This window comes from Hyaena hyaena, unplaced genomic scaffold (assembly GCF_003009895.1).
Source record: "Hyaena hyaena isolate Hyena2069 unplaced genomic scaffold, ASM300989v1 scaffold_113, whole genome shotgun sequence".
NCBI lineage: Eukaryota > Metazoa > Chordata > Mammalia > Carnivora > Hyaenidae > Hyaena > Hyaena hyaena.
The window spans coordinates 3,475,525-3,502,578 of NW_024080745.1; the positions used below are offsets into that span (position 1 = coordinate 3,475,525).

The 27,054-nt window shown below is 35.3% G+C and overlaps 1 protein-coding gene across 1 annotated transcript in view; it reads left to right on the forward strand.

Annotated features, from left to right (window-relative positions):
* Positions 1–27,054, forward strand: part of CFAP54 (cilia and flagella associated protein 54) — a 287,452-nt gene that overhangs the window by 67,333 nt on the left and 193,065 nt on the right. Inside the window, exons 20-24 of the mRNA XM_039236623.1 lie at positions 11,849–12,025; positions 14,997–15,089; positions 15,334–15,519; positions 22,922–23,058; positions 26,853–27,000. Coding sequence (XP_039092554.1) covers positions 11,849–12,025; positions 14,997–15,089; positions 15,334–15,519; positions 22,922–23,058; positions 26,853–27,000 — 741 coding nt within the window. The remainder of the gene's footprint in view (positions 1–11,848; positions 12,026–14,996; positions 15,090–15,333; positions 15,520–22,921; positions 23,059–26,852; positions 27,001–27,054) is intronic.

Consider the following 27,054-nt stretch of genomic DNA (forward strand, 5'->3'; position numbering starts at 1 on the left):
CCTATTGAGAAATTCCTTCTTTCCTTTTAGGTGTAGTCAGATGGGACTTTTCAGAGGCTTTCTTCTCTACTAGCCAATCAGATGTCTAGTGATGTGAGTAAGGCCAATTGGTGGCTCCCTCCTTGGATTCTGAATCTTGAGTAGAGGCATAAAAAGACTAATGCCAGTTGGCATTCATTCTTTCCAATGCTTGTATGTTATAGTTGTGTTCCAGACCCTCCTAACTTTCTGGACCTGCTGTGGTCCTGGCCTCGTTTTCCTGTTGCTCCTGTTACCAGGAAACCCAACTGATGCATCTAGTTTTCTCCTAATTCTACTTGTAGGAACCTAAACAAATTGACGGTTGAGATGATGTTAGCAGTTCCCAAATTCAGTCACATTGCTTCAACTCTAAGCAAAGGAGCTTTACGGATTAGCAAATGATGATGATGATGATGATGATGATAATGATTGTAATTGACATTTTCTAATTTTATTTTCTGTCTTGGAACCAGAACTAATGAAGGAGCCCAGACCACTTGAGGTTCTAATAACTCCTAGCTTTACTATTTCTTGAATTTACACCTTCATGTCTCCTACATACCACTATTAACTATGTTAGTGGTAATTGGATTACTAAGTATAATTATTCTTCCTATTTTATAGCATTTTAGTCAAATCAATTCTTTTTGCTTTTGGGGTAAGAATATATGTAAATCGTTTTTTTCAGAGATCTTATCAGTTCTTTTTAATTGTTCCATGTTGAAGTCTTCCCCGTAGAGAGCAAATCTTTCTGATTCCGACTCCCTCCTGTGAAGTCATATTTTGACTCTCCAGACTTCAAACTATTGACAGGAGATTTTAGCTAATTTACATTTCAAGTGTTAAGGGTATTTCATGGGAAATATCATCCAGGTTGCCTTTCCATGGTTCTTTTTAACTTAGCTTTGTATTCAGACAAGATACATAGTGGTTAGGAGTATAGGGTCTTGGGTTAAAGTTTGGTTCTACCACTGACTAGCTGTATGACCAAGATCAAGTTACTTTTGCTCTCCTAAATTTTAATTTCTTCATATGTAAAATGGGGGTTCTTGGGAAGATTCAAGGAAATGATGCTTGTAAAATGCTTAGCATTTGGCACAGAAGAAGCAGTCAATAAATGTTAGACTGCTACTACTACTACTACTACTACTACTATTACTACTCCTACTCTGTTTTCCACTTTAAACATTCTGGAACATTCTATTTTATCACATCAGAACTATTTTTGGTGTTATAGATATACTTTCCTCTATCAAACTATATGTTTTCTTTTTGTGTTTTCTCTGAGATTGATATTATAAATTGTATATTTTATTCTTAGCAGTAAAAAATATTCCTTTCCTGGATTCTTGGATATAACTTAACCTACTTTTCATCTCCTTCTAAAATGTATGTAATAGTGCTGAGAATCCAGAATATACCTCAGGAGGTCTACTAGACAAGTAATAAATATGACACTTTATTATTCTAGTCTTATGATAGTTTTTTATGGATAGTTGTTAATCATGACCTTGAAGATTGCATTATATCTTTTCCTAAGTGTTTTATTGCACTGTGGATGTCAAATGTATTTAATGTCAATCTGTACTCTTAAGCATTGAGTAACTTCTAAGAAGAGGCAAGTCTGTTTCTTTAATGGGAACTATAGGCAGAGAGATTTACCTTCAGACAATAGTACTTTGAACTTCATGTTGGACATGTTATAGGCAACAGTCATGTCTCTACTGAGAACATGTTCTCTTTTTACAGTTGAATAGAGCTGGTTTTGTGGGAATTTTTCTTTCTTGAGATTTTGGGACTACTTTTCCTTTTATTTGGGGAACCCCCTTTAAAAAGTTCTAATCACTTTCTTTTTAAAAAATTGATGTGTATTTGACATATAACATTATATTAGTTTCAGATGCATAATATAATGGTTCAATATTTGTATATATTGCTAAATGATCACTGCAAAAAAATCTTATTATGTATCTGTCATTAGTTACAAAAATTGTTTTCTTGTGATGAGAACTTTACAGATTTATTCTCTTAGGAACTTTCAAATAAGGAATACAATGTTATTAGCTGTAGTCACTGGGCTGTACATTATACCCCCATGACTTACTTATTTTATAACTGGAAATTTGTACCTTTTGACCTCCTTCACCCATTTTGCCCTACTTCCCACCCCCACCCTCTGGCAACCACCAATGAGCTTTTCAGATTCCACATGTGATTGACATCATATGGTATTTGTTCTTTCTCTGAGTTATTTCACTTAACGTAATGCCCTCAGGGTCCATCTATGTTAATGTTGTCTCAGATGACAAGATTTCATTCTTTTTCTATGGCTGAATAATATTCATATATATGAACATGTTCATATATATAATGTGTCTTGGCTATTGTAAATAATGCTGCAATGAATATGGGGGTACAGATACTTTTTCTAATTAGTATACTAATCACTTTCTTATCAATGGAATGATTTTGGCTACCAGTGATTTGGCTTACTAAGTTAGGATTTTAATTTCTAGCTAGCATTAGGTTTTATCTTGAGTACTATTATAGAATTTACCTGGTATACATGAATCAAGGAGTCTGTTTTAGACTTTTGTTACCTTTCACATAAGACTTTAGTACTTTTATTAATCTATTTCAAATTGGGCCATAGAATCTGAGTTGGGGAATCTAAAGTTAAAATTGATCAAGACTCAGTCAGAACATTTTAAATATACTGTCTAAAATGCATTATAGGGGCGCCTGGGTGGCTCAGTCGGTTAAGCGTCCGACTTTGGCTCAGGTCATGATCTCACGGTTCATGGGTTCGAGCCCCGCATCAGGCTCTGTGCTGACAGCTAGCTCAGAGCCTGGGGCCTGTTTCAGATTCTGTATCTCCCTCTCTCTCTGACCTTCCCCTCCTTTTGCTGTGTCTCTGTCTCTCAGAAATAAAACATTAAAAAAAATTTTTTTAAATACATTATAGAACATCCTTGTCTGTCATAATTTCATATATCTTTCATTTAAAACACATTTACTGAACCTAAAGAGATAAATAAAGCACAGTCATTGCTACCAAGATACTAATTGTTTAGAGAATGTAGACAGTCACATACACAAATCATATTGTGTAATACCTGCTAACGTAAAGAATGGGAAATGAAGAGAGTAAGTACCTAAATGTGTGGGACTTCTCTTGGGAGGATTCAGGGTTGATGTTTGAATGAATCTTGAAGCACTTAAAAGGTGTAAAACCCTTCAGGAAGAGCAAGTTGCATGGGAAAAGCTTCAAGGCATGACAAGCATAGGTTCTCAGGGAATGAGTACCTTTTTTTAAAAAATGACTTTGGAGGTTAGGTTGGATAGGAGATAGTTATGGGAGAACAAAAGAGTAGAGAAGGAGATAAGGCTAGAAAGTATAATCATGATCAGAATACAAAGAGCTGTGGAGGAGTTTGCACTGTAACAAGTATAGGAGGGGTCATTGAAGGTCTAGATGACTAGAGGTTGAGGAGATTAGAGACAGAGAAAGGGTAGGAGGCTGATGAACTCATCTCAATTAGTGGTTCCCAGTCATTGCTGTACTTCAAAATTATCCTTGATATTTGTTAATAACACAGATGTTTGGGGCACCTGGGTGGCTCAGTTGGTTAAATGTCCGACTCTTGATTTTGGTTCAGGTTATGATCTCACAGTTTGTGGGACTGAGCTCCACATCAGGTCTGTGCTGACAGTGTGGAGCCTGCTTGGAATTCTCTCTCTCTCTCTCTCTCTCTCTCTCTCTCTCTTTCTCTTTCTCTTTCTCACTGCCCCTCCCTGCTCCCCTCCCAATAAAGAAATAAACTTAAAAAATACAGATGCTTAAGCCCCCTCCCTGGAGATTTTTATTAAATAGGTTCAGAGTGGGGATGGACTATCTTAATTTTTAAATAAGCTTCCTAGATGATATTGATCAATAGCAAGGTTTGAGAAATGACTGTGCCATGGCAGAAAGCAGGAAGTTTTAAGAAATCTCAGCTGGGTTCATGGATTTGCAGAGAGAAGCTGCTAGAGTCAAGTCAGAAGATGCTAGTGTCTGACTGGTTTCTGGAGCATGAACTGCCGAGGCAAATTTTGGAAATAAGTGTAGAAAGCCCAGGGCAGTTGGCTGGCCAGTTGAGATGAGGTCAAAAGCAGTCTGTATTAATATTAGGGCCAGTAAACCAGTGCTGCTGGTGTATTTTATAGGCTGCACGCGTAATCCAGAGAACGGAAACTTTCAGAGTGTTGGTCCCTTCCCTTGTGTTGCATAATTTTTCCTCAGGCTGATTTCACCTGTTCTTATGCAGCCTAAAATATCTTGGTCTCCACAGTCTGTGACGCAAATGAAGGCACATTAACATTTAATGTTCAAAATATAATAACTTTCATCTCCCTTCTGTTCAAGTAGGAATTTCTTTAAAAATTTCCACAGTTACCTGGGAGGAATCTACTTATCTTTTTCTGCTCAGGCTTCTTCCTCATTTCGATTCTGCTCTCTTCCTCATCAAGGTCCTACCTGTTGTTGCCTTTCAAGGGAACCCTGCTCTGTGGACATGTCTGTCCTCTCAGGGAACCAGATCTGGTCTTTTGTCTATGGTAGAGGGTGGGGAGGTCAATGAGCCTCTGTCTAGCCCCGTAGTTGTTGTGAACTGGCACTGCCAATGCCTTGACTCTCTCATAGTGTTAAGACACAGCTCCTTCAACATCTCTCTTTCCATCCCTTTTCTCCCAGTTTTTTCTCAGCTTGGTTGAATGAGTGAAAAAACAGAGATGATAAAGAATTGTAGATGCCACCCTATCCCCTTGATTGATTGATTAATTCATTCAATGATTCAAGTTATACTGAGCACCACGTATCTGTAAATTAGCTTTGAGTCTCAACAGCTAAGATCTTTGACACATTGGCCCTAGAAACATGGTTACCATTTAATACACCCCTTCTCACATGGTGGAATAATTGTCCTATGCAGATGGCTAAGATTCTTAACTATAAATGCCAAATAAACATTTCAAGTCCTTCTTGCACAGAACAAGCAGAATTAAAAAACCCATTTATTATTACAGATAAATTTTAATCACAACTAATGATTTTAGACCTTAATGTCAGCCATTTCCTATAAAAAATAAAAATGAGTTAATTCTGATTTCAATTTAGGTCAATCATTATTTTAGGAAAAAATGTATGATACTACAGTTTTATCATCTACACTCCCACAGGGAACTGGTTTACTCACTCAGCTTTAAATATCACTTTGATGCAGATGACTTGTGGATCCTATCTCCAGTCTTACCCTTTCTTTTGAGCTCAAGTCCACATCTCCAAATGGAAGCTTTGAACTTAGCATGTCTTCTGCAGGGGAAACGGCATAGGTTTTTCTATCAGAGTGAAATGTATTTGAAATTTGGTAGGCACACATTCGTCTTCTCATTTTTAGGATTTCTTTCCTTAAATTTATTAAATTGGCTGGAACTTCCAGAACAAAAAGCAATGGTGGCATTGTGTCTTCTTCTGGATTTTATTGATAATTCTTTTAGTGCTTCCCTATTAGCCATAATTTTGGCTATTGGCTAAAATTAATATTTTATTATGCTAAAATTACTATCATGCTAAGGCAAGAGCTTTCCTAGTTTATTGAGGTTTCCACTCCCCCAATCTTTATTGAGACATAACTGACAAATAAAATGAATGTACAACCTGATGATTTGATATATGTATACAGTAGTCTCCTCTTATCTGTGGTTTTGCTTTCTGAGGTATCAGTTACCTACAGACACCACAGTCCAGAAGCAGATTCTCCTTCTGATGTATCATCAGAAGTTCAGTTGTAGCCTAATGCTATGTCACAGTACCTATGTCATTCACTTCACTTCATCTCATCACATAGGCATTTTATCTTCTCCAATTCTTACGAGAAGAGGGTGAGTACAGTACAATAAGGTATTCTGAGACCACGTTCATATAACTTTAATATAATATATTGTTATAATTGTTCTATTTTATTATTAGTTATCATTAATCCTTTACTGTACCTAATTTATAAGTTAAACTTTATCATAGGTATATATGTATAAGAAAAAAAATATATATATATAGGGTTTGATACTGTCTGTGGTTTCAGGCATCCATTGAGGGTCTTGGAATGTGTTCCCGTGGATAGGCAGGGACTACTGTACATTATGAAATGATTACCACAATCAGCTTAATTAACACATTTATCACATCATATAGTTACCTTTTTTTTTTTTTTTGAGTGAGAACACTTAAGATCTGTTTCTTGCCAAATTTCAAGTATGCAACACACTATTATTAAGTGTAGTCACCATGCTCTACATTAAATTTTCAGACTTATTCATCTTATAAATGGAAGTTTGTGCCTCTTGACCAAATCCCCTCTTTCCTCTCCTCAGCCCTTTGCCCTTTGCCACCACCATTCTACTTCCTGTTTCTCTGAGTTTGACTTTTATTTTTTTCAGATTAGACATAGATATGATACCATAAAGTATTTCTCTTTCTCTGTCTAGCTCATTTCACTTAGTACAGTGCCCTCAAGATCATACATGTCACCCCAATTCCTTATTTTCTAAGGCTGAATAATGTTCCATTGTATATATGTAACACAGTTTCTTTATCTGTCAGTGGACAGTTAGGTTGTCTTCATATCTTGGTTATTGTGAATAATGCTGCAGTGAACATAGAAGTGCAGATACATCTTGAGATAATGATTTCATTTGCTTCGGATATGTACCCAGAAGTGGGATTACTGGATAATATGATAGTTCTATTTTCAATTTTTTGAGGAACCTCCATACTGTTTACTGTGTTGGTTGTACCAGTTCACATTTTTACCAGCATTGTACAAAGGTTCCCTTTTCTCCACATCCACACTAACATATGTTATCATTTGTCTTTTTGATAATAGACATTCTAACAGGTGTGAGGTACTATCTCATGGTGGTTTTTATTTGTATTTACCTGATAACAATTGATGTTTAGCATCTTTTCATGTATCTGTTGGCCATTTGAATGTCTTTCTTGGAAAAATGTCTATTCAGGTTTTTTTTTTTTTTTTGCCCATTTTTAAATCATTTGATTGGATTGATTGGTATTGAGTTTAGACTTCTTTATTAGATATCAAGCCCTATTGAATGTATAGTTTACAAATATTTTCTCCAATTCCATAAGATGCCTTTTCATTTTGTTGATTATTTCCTATGCTGTGCTGAACATTTTAACTTATTTATTTTTGTTTTTGTTGCCTATACTACTTCTGTCAGATCCAAAAAATTGTGCCTAAACCAATGTCAAAGAGCTCTTCCTTTATGTTTTCTTCTAGGAGTTTATGGTTTCAGGTCTTATGTTCAAGTCTCTAATCCATTTTGAGTTGATTTTTATGTATAATAAGGTAATGGTCCAATTTCATTCTTTTAAATATGGATACCAGTTTTCCCAACACCATTTATTGAAGAGCCTATCCTTTCTTCATTGTATATTCTTGGCAACTTTGTCAAAAATTAGTTGACCACATTTCTGGGCTCTGTATTTTATTCCATTGGTCTTTCTTCCTTCTTCCTTTCTCCTTTCCTGCTTTCTCTCTCTCTTTCTTTCTTTCTTTCTCTCTCTCTCTCTCTCTCTTTTCCTTCCTTCCTTCCTTCCTTCCTTCCTTCCTTCCTTCCTTCCTTCCTTCCTTCCTTCCTTCTTTCATTCTTTCGTTCTTTCTTTCTTTCTTTCTTTCTTTCTTTCTTTCTTTCTTTCTTCTTTCTCTGTCTATATATCTATCTATCTATACCATATTTTTTATTACTATAGCTTTGTTATATAGTTTGAAATCTGGTTTGTTCTCCTTGCTCAAGTCTGCTTTAGTTATTTGGATCTTTTGTCATTCTATATGAATTTTAGGATTACTTTTTCTATTTCTGTGGAAAATGCTATTGAATTCTCTTAAAGATTGCATTGAATTTCAACAATATTAATTCTTGCTACCCATGAACACAGGGTATTTTTCCATTTATTGTGTCATTTTCAATTTCTTTCATCAGTGTTTTATAATTTTCAGTGCACAAGCTTTTTTGCCTCCTTCGTTAAAATTTTTCCTATTTTCTTATTTTTGACACTAATATAAATGGGCCTCTTTTCTTTATTTTTATTTTTATTTTTGGATAGTTTGTTGTTAGTGTATAGAAACACAATAGATTTTTGTAGTTGATTTTAGATCTTGAAACTTTACTGAATTTGTTTATTAGTTCTAACAGTGTTTTGGTGGAGTCTTTACAGTTTTCTATCTATATAATGTCATCTGTAATCAGAGACAATTTTCTTCATTCTTTTAGATTTAGATACTTTTTATTTCTTTTTCTTTTCTGATTGCTTTGGCTAGGATGTCTAATAGCATGTTGAATAGAAGTGGTGAGAGTGGACACTCTTGTCTCATTCCTGATCTTAGTGGGAATGCTTTCAATCTGTTACCATTGAGTGTGGTGTTAGCAATAGATTTGCCATATATGGCCTTTATTATGTTCCTTCTATATCCAGTTTGTAGAGAGGTATTTTTTTAAATCATAAAATGACAAAAAAATGAATTTTGTCAAATTCTTTCTCTGAATCTATTGAAATGATCATATTATTTTTATCTTTCATTTTGTCAATGTAGTTTATCACATTTATTAATTTGTATCACACTTAATGTTGAACCATCCTTGCATCTCAGAAATAAATCCCACTAGTATATAGTCTATAGTATTGTTGGATTTGGCTTGCTAATATTTTGTTGAGGATTTTTGCATTTATATTCATTAGAGATATTGATCTGTAATTTTCTTTTCTTGTAGTGTCCTTGTCAGGCTTTGTTATGGCATCATACTGGCTTCATAAAATCAGTTTGGAAGTATCCCCTTCTCTTCCATTTTTTTTTTTTTTTTTGGAATAGTTTGAGAAATATTGACATTAAGTCTTTAAATTTTTGTTAGAATTCACCAGTGAAATAATTTGATTCTTGGCTTTTCTTTATTGGAAGGTTTTTGATTACTGACTCATGTCCTTACTTGTTATTGGCCTGTTCATATTTTGTATTTCTTCATGATTCAGTTTTGGTAAGTCATATGTTTCAAGTTATTTCTCAATTTCCTCTGGTTTATACAATTTGTTGGTGTATAATGGTCATAGTAATGTCTTATGATTCTTTGTATTTTGGTAATCAGTTATAATGTCTCCTCTTTCATTTTTGATTTTATTTATCTAAGTCTTCTCTTTCTTTTTTTTTTTTTAAATATTTTTATTTATTTCTAGGAGAGAGAGAGACAGTGTGAGTAGGGGAGAGTCAGAGAGAGAGGGAGACACAGACTCTGAAATAGGCTCCAGGCTCTGAGCTGGCAGTAAGCACAGAAACCGACGCGGGGCTCGAACCCACGAGCCACGAGATCATGACCTAAGTGAAAGTTGGATGCTTAACTGACTAAGCCACCCAGGTGCCCCTCTCTTTTTCTTAGTCTAGCTAAAAGTTTGTCAGTCCTGTTTATCTTTTCAAAAAACCTCCCCTTATTTTAGTTGACCTTTTTTCTTTATTTTTCTGGTCTCTATTTTGTTTATTTCCCTTTTCCCTTCTGATCTTTGTTATAACTTCCTTCTACTAATTTTGGGCTTAAGTTTTTGTTCTTTTTCTATTCCCTGGAAACGTAAAGTTAGATTGTTTGTTTCAGATCTTTCTTTTTTCTTAGTGGAAGCATTTTCGTCATAAACTCTCTTAGAACTGTTTCTAATGCATCCCATAGATTTTGGTATGTTGTGTTTCCATTTTCATTTGTCTTAAGATTTTTAAAAAATTTTCCTTTTGATCTCATTTATGTATGTATGTATTTATTTATTTCTACTTTTTTTTTTTTTTTTTGAGAGATACAGACAGAGTGTGAGTGGGGAAGGGGCAGAGAGAGAGAGAAGGAGACACAGGATCTGAAACAGGCTTCAAGCTCTGAGCTGTCAGCACAGAGTCCGATGTGGGGCTCGAACTTGGGAATGGCAAGGTCATGACCTAGGCTGGAGTTGGACACTTAACTGACTGAGCCACCCAGGCACCCAGACCACCTCTTTTTTAAAAAAAAAAAAATATTAGCAATGAATGTTAAAGAAGTTCAAGTACTTTTTTGGTCATTGAGCCTATAATCATATTTTTTCTCATTTGATTTATAGATAAATTGTATTCATAGACTTCCTAATATTAAATTATCCATGTATTCCTGGGAGAGAGATAATATAATTACAGTACATTATTCCTTTAATATATTGCTAGATTGGATGTATTAGTATTTTATTTAGAATGCTTACATTTATATTTGTAAGAAGATTGCTTTATATTTTTAAGTGCATTTTTCAAGTTTTGTTATCAAAGATATAATAATTTTGTAAAATTATTTGAAAACGTATCTATCTTTGTAGTTAGAAAAATTTTAAATGGTATAGAAATTATCAGTTCCTTGAGGTTTGAAATTTTTAAAGTATGAAATCAATTGAGACTGACGTTGTGGGATGAATTTTTTGGATATCTTTCTCAGCTCTATCACTATCTTGCATTCGAATTATCTGTTTCTTGAATTTAGCTTGCTGATTTTGTATTTTCATCCCTAAATGGTCAATGGTGTTTTGCATCTTTTTTGTACTTATTGGCTATTTGTAGATCTTTGGAGAACTATCTGTCAAAAACTTTGTCCATTTTGTTAAAATGTGGTTGTCTTTTTATTATTGACTTGTAACAGTTCTTTATGTATTTTGAATACAAATCACTTATCAGATACATGATTGGCAGATATTGTCTCTCTGTTGGTTGTCTTTTTACTTTCTTGATGGTATCATTTGAAATTTTTAATTTTGATGAAGCTTAATTTATCTACTTTTTGGTGTGTGTGTATGTGTTTGTATCATAGAAACCATTGCCTAACTCAAAGCAGTGAAGATTTACTCATATGTTTTAAGAATTTTATAATTTTAGCTCTTATATTTGGGTCTGTATTCATTTTGAGTTAATAACTGTATGTAGTGGATGTAGGGGCACTTTATTCTTCTGCATGTGGATACCTAATTGTTCTAGTACCATTTGTTGGAAAGACTATTTTTTCTCTATTAGCCATTTAATTTTAATCTTTACGTGGATTTTTGCTTTGGACCTCAATTAAAGAGTCTTTGCCTTTTAACTTAATTTAAAAGAAAAGTTTAACCAATTTACATGCAATATAGTTGTGAATATATTTAGAGATTCTTTAGAAATCTTCAGATCTTCAGATTTTTATGTTGTTGTTGTTTTTTATGTGTTATCTCTCAGTGTGTTACCTTTTGAAATGGTGCTTAACCTTTCTTTCAGGCTTACAGAATGGATGTTTTTATTTCTTCTTGCTGATAGTAAGAAGCTTTCAATAATATTAATTTCATAAGTCACATATACCACTAGTCTCATTACTTGAGAGTCACATTTCAAGTTGCATTAGCAGTAGGTGTACAGTTCATCAGTATATATAAATGATTGTGCTATGAATTATTTAAGGACAGTGAAATATTATGGTAGATATTCAGAGGGTTTGGTATGAAAATAAAATGTCTAATATTAATATAATGATAAGCATATTAGATGTATAAATATGCCTCTCTTGCTTTATTTAATTTATGGCTGTTTTTTACTTGTCCCTATTTAGTAGCTAAAGCATTCAATCTTGAAATATGTATAACACTGAGGCTCAAAAAGCTATGGATAGCAAGATAATGTTGTTTAACATTACCAGAATTCTACAAATATAAATGCACTTCAAATCTTGAAATGTATTTTTCTATGTTCGCACTTTATTATAGGAAGCATATTCTTTAATTGAGAAGATTGAAACAGAACAACATGCTCTATATTCATATCAAAAATATGTGGAGAGTTCGAAAAGAAAGAAAACCAGAATCCCTCCCCCACCTATCCTGCTATCCCGAACTCATTGTTCTGTAACATTGAAACCTGCTCCATTTATTTCAGATGTTAAGGTATGTTGCCCATTGTGATCTTTATTTCAGGCAAAGTGACATAAGTACTCCTATGACTATCATGATCGATACTTTTATTGCTCTTAGGACTTGAATAGTCTTATTTATAAGCACTGAGCACTGGGATTAGTATTGTTACATCTTAACTAAGTTTCTTCAAGACCTTTCCCTCTTTAGGCTATTTTCTCTTATGCTCTATACAGCCTTGCTATCCCGAAATGTATAGTAAGGAGAAACAGTAGAGAAGTGTTTCGCTCTTAAGTGTCTTTGTCACCATGGCACAGTCATATGCTGACATCCGAGTGTGTTCAAGATGGAGAAGGTCTCAGATCAACTGGAATCAGACATCTGAGGAGGATAGATGTGATTCTCAGAGCCAATGGTGGAGATAGGAAGTTTGGGGATAGCAAATTTAAAGGTTCTTCCCAGAAAATGGGGATTCTTTTAATGTAAACATATGACAATTCCAACCATATTATAAGTCATAAATCTTTATGTATTTATTGAAGAATGAACTCTTTTTCCCATCCCCAGTGCTTTGGAACTTGGCCTACATATGATTCTAGGCTGAGATTTAGTGTCCTCACAAGCATTTGGTTCCACCTGATTTCTATTTTACATATTAAATTTTTCCTTTTTTGGGATGATCAACAAGATGCTCTTTGATGTTGTATAAAAAATAAAGTTTTATCTTTGATTGTTTTTAGGATACTCTGACTGAACTTATATCAACTTGGTATAGTGGAAAGGGCACAGGCTTGAAAGTCAGACAGATACAGGTTTAAAATATAGCTCTACCACTTAGTTAGACAGATACAGTTTTAAAATATAGCTCTACCACTTACTAGCAGTATGACCTTAGGAAATTTAAATTTACTTACTGAGGTGGTGGTGGTAGTGGTGGTTTTGTTTGCAAAATATGTTTACTGTGAAAATTAAATGAGATAACATATAACATTCTTGACACATTATAGTTGATGTTCCATCATATCTTATATTAAACATGTATAGTAAAGTTTGCTTAAAACAATTAATGATGGTATGGAGTGTGATTACATTATTTGATGAATTTTTTCCCATAAATTTCATCCATTGAGCATTATTGAGTATCTCTTTTCTGTCCAGCTCTGTGCAAGATAATTGAGGTACAAAAATAATCACAACATTTGATTCCATTCTTTGAGCAGCTTCAGATTAATGGGATATGGACATCAGTGACAAGTAATATCACGTTTGTAATGCTTTATCATTAGGGAAATAGAAGTAACATTTAACACCTAACTGTGCTATAATAAACTGTTACATACTCATCAACACTAGATGGTGCTGTGGTCCTAAATAAGATTTCTGGTTCGAGACTTCAGCTATCTTCTGTTTTTTCAAAATCTCTTGTTAAAGCATTTGTTTCATTAAAATGTGTTTTAATAATTGAAAATGCTAATGTTATTAATAAACTTTTACTTCTAAAGTTAGTGGTGATTTGTTCATGGTGTCTTTACTTTTGTGTAGATTCTAATTACACATTGTTCCTTATAGTTACACAAACTAAGATGTTTTTGTTTGTGAAACAAAATAAAAATATAAATCCTGCTTGTAAAAATGCTTTTAGAATTTTACCCTTCAAATTCTAGTTTATATAGAGAGCTTAACTTAGAGGAAATAATAATCTAAGTCATATAACACAATCTTTCTGCCTTTTTTCCCTTCTGTGTAAAATGATACTCTTTTTACATGGGAAGTTAAGGAAATTTAGTTTCAAATTTTTTTCTGAGAATCATTTAATTTTTTTTTTTTTGCCCCCTCTTGGCTTCAGCTTCCAAGTTCCTTCAATGCTGTCTTTGTCCTTGGAGTTCTGCCTTTGTCTAGTGTTCCTTAATTACCTGAGCAGTTTTCTTTTAGACACAGAGGTTTGGACACCTGTAGCAGAAAGCCTAATTCATTGAGGTTAGGCAGACTTGGGTATATGTAATTTTCAAAAAATAGTTGATTCTGTGAAAACTGTATTTTAAAAAGTGATTCTGCACAGCCAGGGTTGAGAACTAGTTGTGCAGAGAAGACATCATTAGGATTTTTCTGTTGACCTGGAGGAAGAGGCTAAGCTATAAGAGGCAGTTGCTTCTTAGAGACAGTTACATTATCCCTTCTTTCCAGTTTTCCTCTCATTTAGGAGTTGAGATGTTGGGGCACAATGATGACAACCTGCCCAACCCCAGCCCCAGGACAGTGTGGCTCCTTCGTAATGCCATTCCCTAGGTATCAACTTGCTCCCTTTTTCCCTACAGTGAGAATAGTTCATTCCAATGAGCAATTCCATTATTTTGACATCTTGGCAGAAGAACCATTTCTAACCACTTAATTAAAGTTTAAGTTTGATTGTTCCTGTAGAATGTGCATTTGCTTTTGGTTTCTGCATATATTTAAGAATGATCAAATATCTTGCTACTATCTGATCTTGAGCAAATTATTGAACATTTCTGTCTCCATTTCCTGTAAAGCAAAATGACAATAGTAATCCTATGTCATACAGATGTTGCAAATATTAGAAAGTTTATGTAAATTCCCTAACAATACTTAGCATATAGGAATTGAACTGCTAAGTTGATGGTCGTTAAAATAATCAGTAATGAATAATACTTTGTAGTCTCAGGTAAACAAGCCCTATATTTATCTTTATTTTTTGAGAATAAACCTAAAATATATTTGTAAACTTAGATTCCATGATTGATAACTTGAATAGCTACATTTTTATTTGGAAAAGTATTCCCTTTGCTACATCTTTTTTCCTTTTTAAATTTTTATTTAAGTTCTAGTTAGTTAAAATACAGTATGATACTAGTTTCAGGTGTACAATTTAGTGATTCAACACTTCCACCCAACACCCAGTGGCTCATCACAAGTGCCACATCTTGATAAAAGAAATTGAATGCCTTCTTAAACAGACGGTAGATAATGGGCTCATCTTTCTCTGCAGGTCTCCTGGTACTGCATTTTGGGTTGCAAAGCAGAAGGGAGCTATGGAAAAGTAAGGCTAAACAATAATCATCTCCCAAACTCAGGAGAAGCGGTATGTCAAATTAAAAAAAAAATGCCAGGAAATCTTATCAAAAGTCTCATTAATGACAATTGAGTGTTTTCGCCACCTTATAACACACCTTATTTCAGTGAATTTCTCTAATTTCAATTTAAGTGATAACTAAAATCCAACAGTAAATGCAAAAGGTTTTATTTTTTTACATATAAGTGTTATTTAATCATATTTTTAAAGTCACATTTTCCATACATAACTTGAAATATGTTTTTGTTAACAGATACCAGCTGATGGTAAAAGCATTTTTGAAGTGAAAGGTTTAGAAACAAATGAAAAATATGTCTTTGCAATTGCTGCTTATTCTTCTAATGGGAAGCTTATTGGTGATGCTGTTGGGGAGACAACTAAACCAATTCTGGTTTATCCACCTCTTTCTGCTGTTACTGCTCGGATGTTCTTGACACAGGTAGGAGAGATTCTGCAGATTTCTTGTTTTTTTTTTTGTTTTTGTTTTTGTTTTTTTTTCTGTTGAGCTATTACTAAGTACTTTCCAATGGGGAAAAAAATCACAGCAGTTATTCTAAAGCTCTTGTAATACGTATTTTCCATTAGGGCAGTGTAGTCTTATAAAATAAGAATCATTCCTTACCTTTTTAGTGAATTTGATTTTTATGATAGCATTTTTCCCCTGGATTACAAATGTAACACATGGTAATTTTAGAAATTTAGAAAATACTGAAATTCACAAAGAAGAAAATACATGTTATCTGTTATCCTGTCACCCAGAGTAGCAGTTCTTAACCTGGGGCAATTTTGGCCCCTAGGGGACATTTGTCAATGTCTGGAGACATTTTTGGTTGTCATAACCTAGAAGGGTGCTTCTGGCATCTGGTGGATAGAGGCCAGGGATGCTGATAAACACCCTAGTGTAAAGGACAGCTCTCCATAACAGAATTATCCAGCCCAAAATGTCAGTAGTGCCAAGATTGAAAAATCCTGATCCAGAGGTATCTTTTCATTTGTGTGGTTGTGTATACTTACACGCACACACACATTTTTATACATACACATGCATACAAACACATGTATAATATATGTATGTGTATAATATATAGTTTTAATCATAGTATATTATTTTATATCCTTATATTTTCATTTAATATATCATTGACATTTTTTTATTCCATTAAGTATTCTTCCATGGCATAATTTTTAACAGTTGTATCTTATAATGGTATCGCATCTTTTTTTTGATATTGCGTCTTTTAATGGTATTTATTGCATATTATAGATAGATCATAGTTTACTTAGTAATCTTTATTGCTGGGCATTTAGATATTTTCCAATCTTTTGCTATTATAAACAAAGCTGTGATGCACATCTTGGTATGTAAATCTTTATTCGTATCCATGATTGCTTTTTTGGGATAGATTTACAGAAGTGAACTATCTGGGTTAGTAAAGACACACAGACCTGAGTTCAAGTTCCAGCCTCACACTAGTCATGTGATATTGAGCAAGTAACTTTCATCTGTGAAGTGGGAATAATAATAATAGTAGTTACCTTCCAGAGGTATTATGAGTATTAAATCGAATTATACATGTCAGGTGTTTAACCATAGCAATTATCACACAGTAGTCACTTAATAAATATTGTTATTGTTTTTAGTTATGAATATACTCATGAATTAACATATTTGCTGAAATGATTGCCCATCACCAGTGAATAAGGACACTAAAAGAGTGACTCATTGACCTAAGTCTCAAGAATCTAATTTTAAGCCTATTGTTGAATATAGAAATGGTGGCTATTTTAAATTTCATCATGTTTCTATTGTGCTATTTTTTCTCTTAATAGTTGATTAGTATTAGAAGATAAGATCTTAGTGGTATTTTATATTATCATATTTTTCAAAGAAAATTAAATTGAGGGAATTGCTAGGATTTGTCTAGCATTGGTTTAGCATATCATATTGGCTCATGGTTTTCTGATGTTTTTATTTCTTTGGAATCTAATATATTCCCTAATTTGCAGTGATGGTGTTATTTCAAAGTGAGGAACTGAGCATTTTATCAAGGCCTAATTTTTCTCCAGGGAGGTTTGACTTTTGGGTTTTATTTGGCAGAGCTTTCATTGAAAGTTAATAAAACCAAATCCCAGCTATTTTGTTGGAATAACAAGAAGTGTCATGAAGTAATGACCAATGTTTCATTATTGATTTGATATTTACAGTACTGTATTCATTTATGACAGCATATGAACATTCACTCTCATAATGTTAAGTGACTGAAGCAAAATTTTCTTACTTGGAAAACTTAGTAAAACTCTTTAATTTACAGTTCAAGTTTAAGCTTTTAAGCTCTAGCAAGAAAATGTACCTTGCCTTTGGAATTGCAATCTATTTTTCCTGAGAGTGTTTAGTTTTTAGTTTCAGAATAATTCAGTTCTTTAAAAAACATTATCATATTTATTTTATGGTAAGATATAGAGACATTTCACTAAATGCTTATGATTAACTTGGCTTGGAACTTTAGGTTGTACTTCCACTCAGCATTATTCTATAGACATTAATAAAATCAGTTGAATCTTTATTAGGTTTCCCCTCAATGCAGAAAGCTATTAATTTAGGCTATCTGGAAAATTGTTTGAGGAACCTTTATAAATGATATATTTTCTACAGATATTTTCCAATTTCCCCTTCTTTATAGCCTCATTTCTTTTTATTTTTCACTCTTAAGTCAGGAATGGCTAGATAATATGATGTAAAAAGTAGAAAATAAGAAACCTATGAGGAGGACTGTAGGATTTCAGGCAAATTGCTTGGTCTTAATTTCCCTGTCTCTAAAACGGATAGAAGACCGAATATCTGGATTGTTGAACTGGTCAATCAGATGATGAGTGGGTACAGTGGCTTTTTGAGAAAAAGAAATGGGGGATATATTTATTTAAAAAATTACTGTGTGCCAGGAATTTAAAAATTCATTATTTTGTTTATTACAGTAATGCAGTGAGGTGATACTAATTTTTTAAAGTTTATTTATTAATTTTGGGAGAGACAGAGACAGTGCAGGTAAGGAAGGGACAGAGAGAGAGAGAGAGGGAGAGAGAGAATCCCAAGCAGGCTCTGTGCTGCTAGCACAGAGCCCGACTCAGGGTTTGAACTCACGAAATGTGAGATATGAGCTGAGCCAAAACCAAGAGGCAGAAGAAGCTTAACTGACTGAGCCACCCAGATGCCCCACAGTGAGGTGACACTATTATTTCATTGTATAGTTTAGGAAACTGAGATGAATTTAATCCTTCCTCTGCTAATCCCATTTTATTTGAGAAGGGGTGTCTCAGGGAAGTCATGTAAGTAAGTAACCCAACATTACTTGGGTAGCAGATGATAAGCCTGATGCTTGAACCAGCTCATGCCTTTCTACTGTTCTGTCCAGGTTCAAGGAGTCATGTACTCAACCTCTAACATGGGCCAGGTTCTTCTAGAGCCCACATCTCTGCCATCTCTTCTCTGCTGGTTTGGTGTTGCTGGGTCTTGATGATCAGTACTGGCAGTAGAGTTCGATGTTGGGACATGAATGCTTTGTCAGTAATCTCAGTGATGGCAGGAGAATGAAATTCATGCTTTTTTTTCACTTTCTATATGAATTAATCAAAACTCTATGATAAACAGAGGTTTGCATTTTATCATTGATCAATTACAAATTAAAAACAATAAAGTTACCAGGTAAAAGATAGTCATCCCATTTTTTTTTCTTATTTTAGAGAGAGAGAGAGAGAGCATGAGCAGGGAAAAGGGGTAGAGGAAGAGAGAGAGAATCTTAAGCAGACTCCATGTGCTGTGTGGAGCTTGAGGTGGGGCTAGATCTCATGATCCTGAGATTATGATCTCATGATCCTGGGATCATGATCTGATCTGAAATCAAGAGTCAGATGCTCAACTGACTCACCCACCCAGGTGCCCCTAGATATCCCATTTTGAAAAGCTCTTTAACAAGTCTCAATTCTTCTTTTTCCTCTCATCTTCTAACAATATTTCTACTCTCTACTCATCTGTTTGTTGATGAATTATTTATTGTCTATTTTGTGCTAGGTTCTATGCTGGATGTCATCTCTTCTTCCTTTGAACTATCTCTTTTCTCATTCTCATTATGGTTTCAGTTAAGACTACAATTGCAAGTAAGGGAACCAGCCTGGCTTAAGGAATGTAGTGAGGCCCTGGGGAGGCAGTGAACCCAAGGCAGCCTTAGGTCTCATACCTTTGGTTCTCTGTATACATCTGCTTCTATTTCTCTAAAGATTGACTCTTTCTTTCTTTCTTTCTTTCTTTCTTTCTTTCTTTCTTTCTTTCTTTCTTTGTTTATTTATTTGCAGAGAGAGAGTACATGCCAAAATGGGGGAGGGGCAGAGAGAGCGAGGGAGAGAGAATCTCAAGTAGGCTTTGTGCTGACGCAGGGTATGATGCCATGAACTATGAGATAATGACCTGAATCCAAATCAAGAGTTGGACGCTTAACCAACTGAACCACCCAGATGCTCCTAAAGATTGACTTTCTTTAGTTCTTCATCCCTGAAGGAAAAAAATGGCAGCTCCTGTATTTTTATATATCCTTCAATTTCAGCTATAAAGAGAGACTGCCTGGATTCCAGATTCCTAAGAAAGAGATTCTGAGTGGCCCACCAAATATAATGAGTCTAATCTCTTTTTTGATGTTTGACTTCTGACTTGTTTTCAAATTTCATCCCTTTTTTCATTCCTTTTTTTCTCCTGTGTTTCCATACATAGGCCAGCTGATAGGAGGTCTATGAGCTTACCTTTGGTGCTGACAGGAAATGTAAATCTCCTAACTGACAGCAATTTTCCGCATTCCTATCCCTTCCCACCCCCAAGCACTAATCAAAGCCCAGCCCATTCCTTCCCAGGCCTGCTCGTGCCTGGCCAACATTCCCTGGGAGCCCCTTGTGTGAATAATAAACTTTCTTCCAAATTCTTCTGGTGCATGTAGTGCCATCAGCCTAGACAGCAGAAGCACACTTTAGGTGGGGGGTCCATTTTGCTTTGCATAAGGGGCTATAAAACACCCACCTTGGGTCAGGCACTGATCCTGGGCTAGTCAACTGTGTTGTAGTACAATTGTTGAATGTCCTCTTCTGTGGATGGAGGAAAATTACCAGGAAAAAAGGATTTTAAAATTTATTTAACATGTTATTATTGTGTGCTTACTTTGTGCTAGGCAGTGCTCCAGGCTAGTAATTCTAAACCTTGAGTGTCCAACTTGGAGTGCTCGTTAAACAGATTGTTGTGTCCTACCACCAGAAGTTTTTATTCACTAGGTCTGGGGTAGGGTCTGGAATTTTATGTTTCCAGCAAGTTCCTAGGTGATGATGATACTGATGGTCCAGGGACCATACTTTGAGAACCACTGTTCTAAGCAAAGTGAACAAAGTGCTATGATAAGGGATAGGTAATAAACAATGAACATAGTAAATATAAATAAGTAAATTATCTAGTATGTTACAAAATAGGTTCTACGGAAAGAAAAAGTGGAGTATGGTCAGAGGAATTAGAAGTGTGAGATGAGAGAATGGAAGGTAGTTCACAGTATTAAATGGGGTGATCAGGCAGTCAGTTAAGCGGCCGACTTCAGCTCAGGTCATGAGCTCACGGTTTGTGAGTTCAAGCCCTGGATTGGGCTCTGTGCTGACAGTGGAGCCTGCTTCGGATTCTGTATGCATGTGTCTCTCTCTGGCCCTCCCCTTCTCACACTCTGTCTCTCCCTCTCAAAAGTTAAACATTAAAAAATTTTTAAATAGAGTGATCAGGGAAAGTCTTATCTAGAATGTGAGATTTGAGCAGAGACTTAAAGGAGGAAAGGGAGGGACTCACAGGAGAAAGAGCATTCTGCAGAAGGAGCTAGAGCAAAAGCCCTATGGTTTCCAGAATTGCACCTGCTATGTTTGATAAATAGCGAGGAGGCCAATGTGACTGGAGCAGAGAGACCCATGGAGAGTAAAAGAATTGGTTAGAGAGGTAAAAGGCAGGTAGGTAGGTGGGTGAGCAGATTAAGAAAAGACTTCTAGGCCACTGTAAGAACTTTGACTTTTAAAGTATGGAAAGAGCCCAAATGTCCATCAACTGATTTATGGATAAAGAAGATGTGGTGTGTGTGTTTATACCTCATCTACCAATCTTAAGACTTGGCTCTACTATTTTTACTGAACATCAGGCTCTGTACAAATTATTTAACTTCTTAATCCCTCAGTTTCCTCACCTGAAAAATGCCAATGACAATAGAGCTCACTTCATAAAAATGAAATGGGGAGTCAATACAATAATGCATACAAAGTGCTTGGACCAGTACTTGACATCTTTAAGTACTTCCACCTGATTTTCAAGACCTTCTGAAACCATATATCCCATTTTACCTGTCCATCATGTTTCTCACTTTTCTTCAAATTCTGACCTGTCTTTCCATTCTCTCCTAAGTACTGTGATGATTTTCACTATTGGACCCTTTTCAGGTTCTGTCTCAACTGTGCGCATCTGAACCTTAACCCTGACTTAGGGTTCAACTCAAGCCTAGACTCCTTTTTGAAGCCTTAATTTCTCCTTTTCTAAGGCTCCACAATTATTATGTTATCCTTTGTAGGTTTTCTGATGATTTCAGGTGTTTTATGTTTGTAACTTGATTGGAGTTCAATGGCACATAAGGTCATTTTAAGCTTTGAAGAACCTATCTTTACAGTGCTAAGTACAGAGTAGAAACTTCTTAACACTTTACTGGTTGGTTGATTGTGAGTGTGGAGTTGGCACATTTAAAAAATTCTGGCGCTGTAAATTATTCCCTTGAGTGGACTATATTTTAGCAACATATCATTTACATACTTCATCTAATGAATTTGTTTGTGCTTTATATCCTACCTACTTCTGTTAAGGATTTGAAGCAGCACATAACTCATGTGGTGAGATTTCATATTGTTGTACATATTTGAATAGAATGATTTTAAGGAATATATTCTATCAAAAGAAATAGGTAAGTTGATTTTTCTTCTCTCGAGCTGCTATGTTTTACCAGTGAAATCAGTTATTTTGCCTAATGTTGAATGTGTTAAATTAAAAACATATCGTGACCTTGGGGCACCTGAGTGACCCAGTTGGTTAAAGTATCCAACTTTGGTTCAGGTCATGATCTCACCGTTCATGATTTCAAGCCCTGCGTTGGGCTCTGTGCTGACAGCTGAAGCCTGGAGCCTGCTTCAAATTCTGTGTCTCCCTCTCTCTCTGCCCTTCCCCAGCTCACACTCTGTCTCTCTCTCTCTCTCTCAAAAAAAAAAAAAAAAAACAAACATTAAAAAAACATATCATGGCCTTTTGGAAACATCTCTGTTTTATTTTTCACTCTTTTCAGCTGTGAACCCTTTGTTGCACAAAAGCTCTGAAAGTGTCAGTCAGAACCAGAAAAGAATGAAATATATTTCATATTTTGGGTTTGGGAAATCTGATTGTTTCTCTTGGAACAGATTGTTCATTATAACAGTGTCTGTAATAAATGGAGTGCACTGCCGAGATAGATGGAAATGAAATTAATTTGGCTCAGATGTGATCTTTGTTTTGCTTATGAGAATTTGAAACATCCTTACAGAGTTTCAAATTTCCATGCAATTTAGAAATAAAAGAGATTTCAAAATGTGTCTGTCTCCCTTGCCAGTGGCTATCGATACCTTACTGTGGCTCTGTAGAACAAAATAGCAAAAGTGAACAACTGTGTATGAAATTAGTGTGTGAACAGACCGTATCAGAATTCCTATCTAAACAATACATTTCACAAATAAAAATATCATGTATGATAATGTACTTTTTGTTGTAGGTTGCCTATCAGATTGGTAATTATGAGTTGGCTAAGAAGGTTTTCTCACCAGTTTGGGATTATTTTGTTGCTTCACCACATCATGATGAACAATCTGTTATTTCCTTAAGCAATATAATGACTATTACACAGAGAAGGTAATTAGAAATATTCTTTTAAAATATTAATTTACTTCTTGAAAAGTATGGATGTTGGGTACAAAGCCTATAATTAATTTTCAATTTCATGTTAAGATAGTCAATGTAAAACTTTTTAAATAGGTGTTGTAAGAAGCATATACATCCCAAGTTCTTGTGTCCTTATTAGAAATTTTTTTGCTAGAATAAGAAAAAACACAGGATGTGTTTAGATGCATTCTGAAGCTAAAGTAATGAAGGCTATGGGAAAAAAATACCAACTACTAACCAAGATAATTGTGAGTTATACAAGAAAATGCAAATATGCTTTGGGGACTTTTATAACAGAGAACTGTCAGGTTGGGGTTAATAGTTATGGTCTGGTGGGTGGAATGCTAGGTTAAGAGGACTTTTTCTTTGCTTGAAGAGGCTCCCAGGAGTAGATCAGGAACTGCAAATAGGTTGGTAGGAGCCATATAAAACCACAGGCCATCCTTTGCTTTATAGCAATTTTTTCTTAAAAGAGCAAAGTTTAAGAGCAGCCTCAGAAATGAGCATTAGTGTGGTTTTAGGCTGTCTTAACAAGTTCAAAAACAATGATTTCCTTTACCTACTTGTTAATAATACCTGAAATTCCTTTAATAAGAAGACAAAACCCTTCATTTGTTAGTTAAAGATAGTGACCTTAAATGCTGGTGGAGGCAAGGCATTGATAGTGCTTATTCACATAAAAGTAGAATTCCGTTCAATTAAACAACTGTAGACATAGTATTTACCATGTACAAGGATGCTAGGTGTTATGTAGGATGGATTTGAGAGGCATTTCAGAAGAGGAAGAGATGGGGCTTGGAAGCTTTTATGTGATGTGGGGACAAGAGAACGGAAGCTTCACTAGAAGCTGACTGGGATTGCCGTTGTTACGTGACTGGCAGACCTATGCTGGGTACTAGGGGAATGAGAAAGGTGGGACAAGTCTTTGGAGGAGAATAATGAATTTGATAGGAAATATTTTGAGTTTAGTTTTCCAGCAGGATGCCTTTATGGATATGAGGTGCCCAGTAGGTAGTTGACCATTTAGTGCTGACACTTAGGAGAGAGGTCAAGGCTAGAGATAGATTGAGAAATTGTCCATGAGGTCATCAAAATTTTGACAATGAGTGCTATCTGCCAGGGAATAACTGTTTAGCAGAAAAGATAGAAGCTGAAATTGAATGCTGGGCCTTACTTACATTTAAGAGGCTGGAGTAGGAAATGGAATCAAGGAAGGACACTGAAAATATTTTGTGCTCAGAAATACTGATAGCCTCAGCCTATCAGTAATCAGTGTTGTATCTGCACCAGCCCTTATGGTTCTTATTATGATTGCAAGACAACCTTCAGCAATAAACATCTAGAAAGTTTGAAAAGTATAGAGGTTTATTACTTACAGGATCTGGAAATTACATAGCACACTTGGGGCCCCACAGCAAGTTCATAGGTAAAGAGAGAGAAAGAGCCAGTTGGGCCTGGGGTTCTCTTTTTATTGAGGTCCAGGGTGGGTGCCTAGCATTTCACGGGCTGACTTTTTGTTGTTGAATTAAAAAAGTAAGAGTGGGAATTTAAAGCAAGGGAAGAGAAAAAACAGTGGCCCAAATTGTCACTTACCAAAATCAACCAAGATTTTTAAAACAAAGGAGCCTCAGTGGGGGAGGCTCTTTAGCTAGTCATGTGGCTGGCAATGTATTTATTCAAGATAGCCACCTTTGAAGTGGATGCTTTGGCAATCAAAGCTTAAGTCAGACCCTTGCATTATAAAAATATATACATTAAAAAAAAAAAGAAAAGGAAACCCAACTGTCAGAACTTATACGACAAAAAGGAACAGTTCAGGAGGTGAAAGTCTGGAAGAGTACATTGCCAAGGGAAGTGAGAATATCACCCAGGAGGGACTGGTCAGCAGTGTTAAATGCTAGTGCAAGGTCAGTCAGAGGAGTTGCTCAAAAAGAAATGCTACCAAGAGGTTGGGTAGGATAAAAACTAAAAAGAGACTTTTGCCCCCTATTTTTTTTAGAGAGAGAGAGAGAGAGAGAGAGAGATGGGGAAAAGGGCAGAGGGAAATAAAGAATCTTAAGCAGGTTCCATGCCCAGCGATAAGGGGCTCAATCCTACAACCCTGGGATCTTGACCTGAGCCAAAATCAAGAGTCAGATGTTGAACCAACTGAGCCTCGCAGGTGCCCCAAGAGGTGACTTTTAGGATTGGCAATTAGGAGGTCACTAATGAGTTCAAGAGAGCTAGTGTTGTGTTGTGATGGGCCAGAAACCTTTTGCAGTTGGGTATGAAGTAAATGAAAATGGAGAACTGTGATAAGCTAAGATCACTGATATGAGTTTGGTGGTAAAGAGAAGAGAACAATGGCAGAATGCTAAGGGGGAAGGCAGGCTTAAGGAAAACATTTTGAAGGGTGGTGGGAACAGAAACAGTGGAGAGGGAGAAACTGAGGATACAAGCAAATTCACACAATAATGACACCATGGTGGTAGAGCCTGGTGGAGGGTATAGGAGCACATGGGGTGGAAAACAGGGTTTTAGAACATCTGCTCTCAGAAATATGAACAAGAAGACATTCAAGATAACCGGAAGTGTTGCTGAGAAGTACTAATGACTAAGTGATATCACATAATATGAATTTATAGTAGAGCCCAGTTCCTTGTGGCCACATTTGACTCATCTTTATATCACTGGGTCTAGAATAGTGTTTTGTACACAGCAGATATGGCAAATGGTAGAATGAATGAGGAAAATAAATATGTGAATAAGTGATTGACCATTGTAGCAGGGATAGAAAAATTGGCCAGTGACATCCATGCAAGGTCAGGAAAACTGATTATGGCATAAAATAAGGAATGTAGAATCTGAAGTGCTGGAGAGGCCACTATTAAATGATTGACCAGTGTCTGAGCTGGATAGGGAAGGAGATGGAACCAGGAGGAGGCGATAGTTTGGATGCATTGCATATGTCATGTGGACAAAGAAAGAGTTCAATATGGTTTGCAGTAGCAGGAGAACTAAAATTCTCCTAGCAAGTATAATTTCAGCATTTAACATGGTGGTGAAACAGATCATCTTCAAGTATGAATTACTGATGCTTTTAGACACAGAGGGTATTTTTTAGAGATAGAGGGTGTGGAGAACAGGTGGACCTGAGGCTTGGAAGGGAGGGGTCATCACCAAATAAGGCTGAGAGCAAGGAAGGGAATATTGGAAGCAAAGAAGGAAGACTGCAGATTTCACAGTTTTGCCAATGTTTGGCACTGTTGACTGCAATTTAGGAAAGATAATTAGAAATAATCCAAGAGTTATTAAGACTCTGCCTCCTTTCTTCCTTCCCTCCCTGCCTCAATCTTTCTCCTTCTCTCTTTACCCATGGCTAATTTTGCTATAAAAGACCCTTATTTTCAGAAACTTGATTAAATGAAATATTAGGCCTATTTACCAAGCTTCTGAAGATTCATAGTGATTTTAATTATATCGATAGAAAAGAAATTTATATAATAGAATGAGAAAATTTTGCCAATATTTATTTTCATTTATCTGTGATAAAATATGTCAGCACCTTAATTTTCTTAGATATGAACTTGTTGTTAAACATAGTCTTTAATTTTAATTTAAACAGCTGTATGAGAGAAGTTGTTCCACAAATTTTTGCTGCTATTGTGTAGATATTAAGAACCAATCAATCTAAAAAGGCATGTTGACACAATCATTTTATGTTTATACCTGTAACATCATACAGGTATGATCATGAAGGTAACATCATTTCCTTCCTTTTGCAGATTACATTCAGATATTTTGGCAGAGACTTCTTCAATCCTCTTATACCTTTTTCTTAGAAATATTTTTGTAACAAGTGACATAAAAATTAAAGAAGAAAGTCTTTTCTGTGATAATATTAAAGGCAATGAGATTTTCCCCTCTCAACAAGTAAGTGAATTAAAGTGACTAAAAAGGTGCCTATTTTTCCCTTTATTTGTTTCT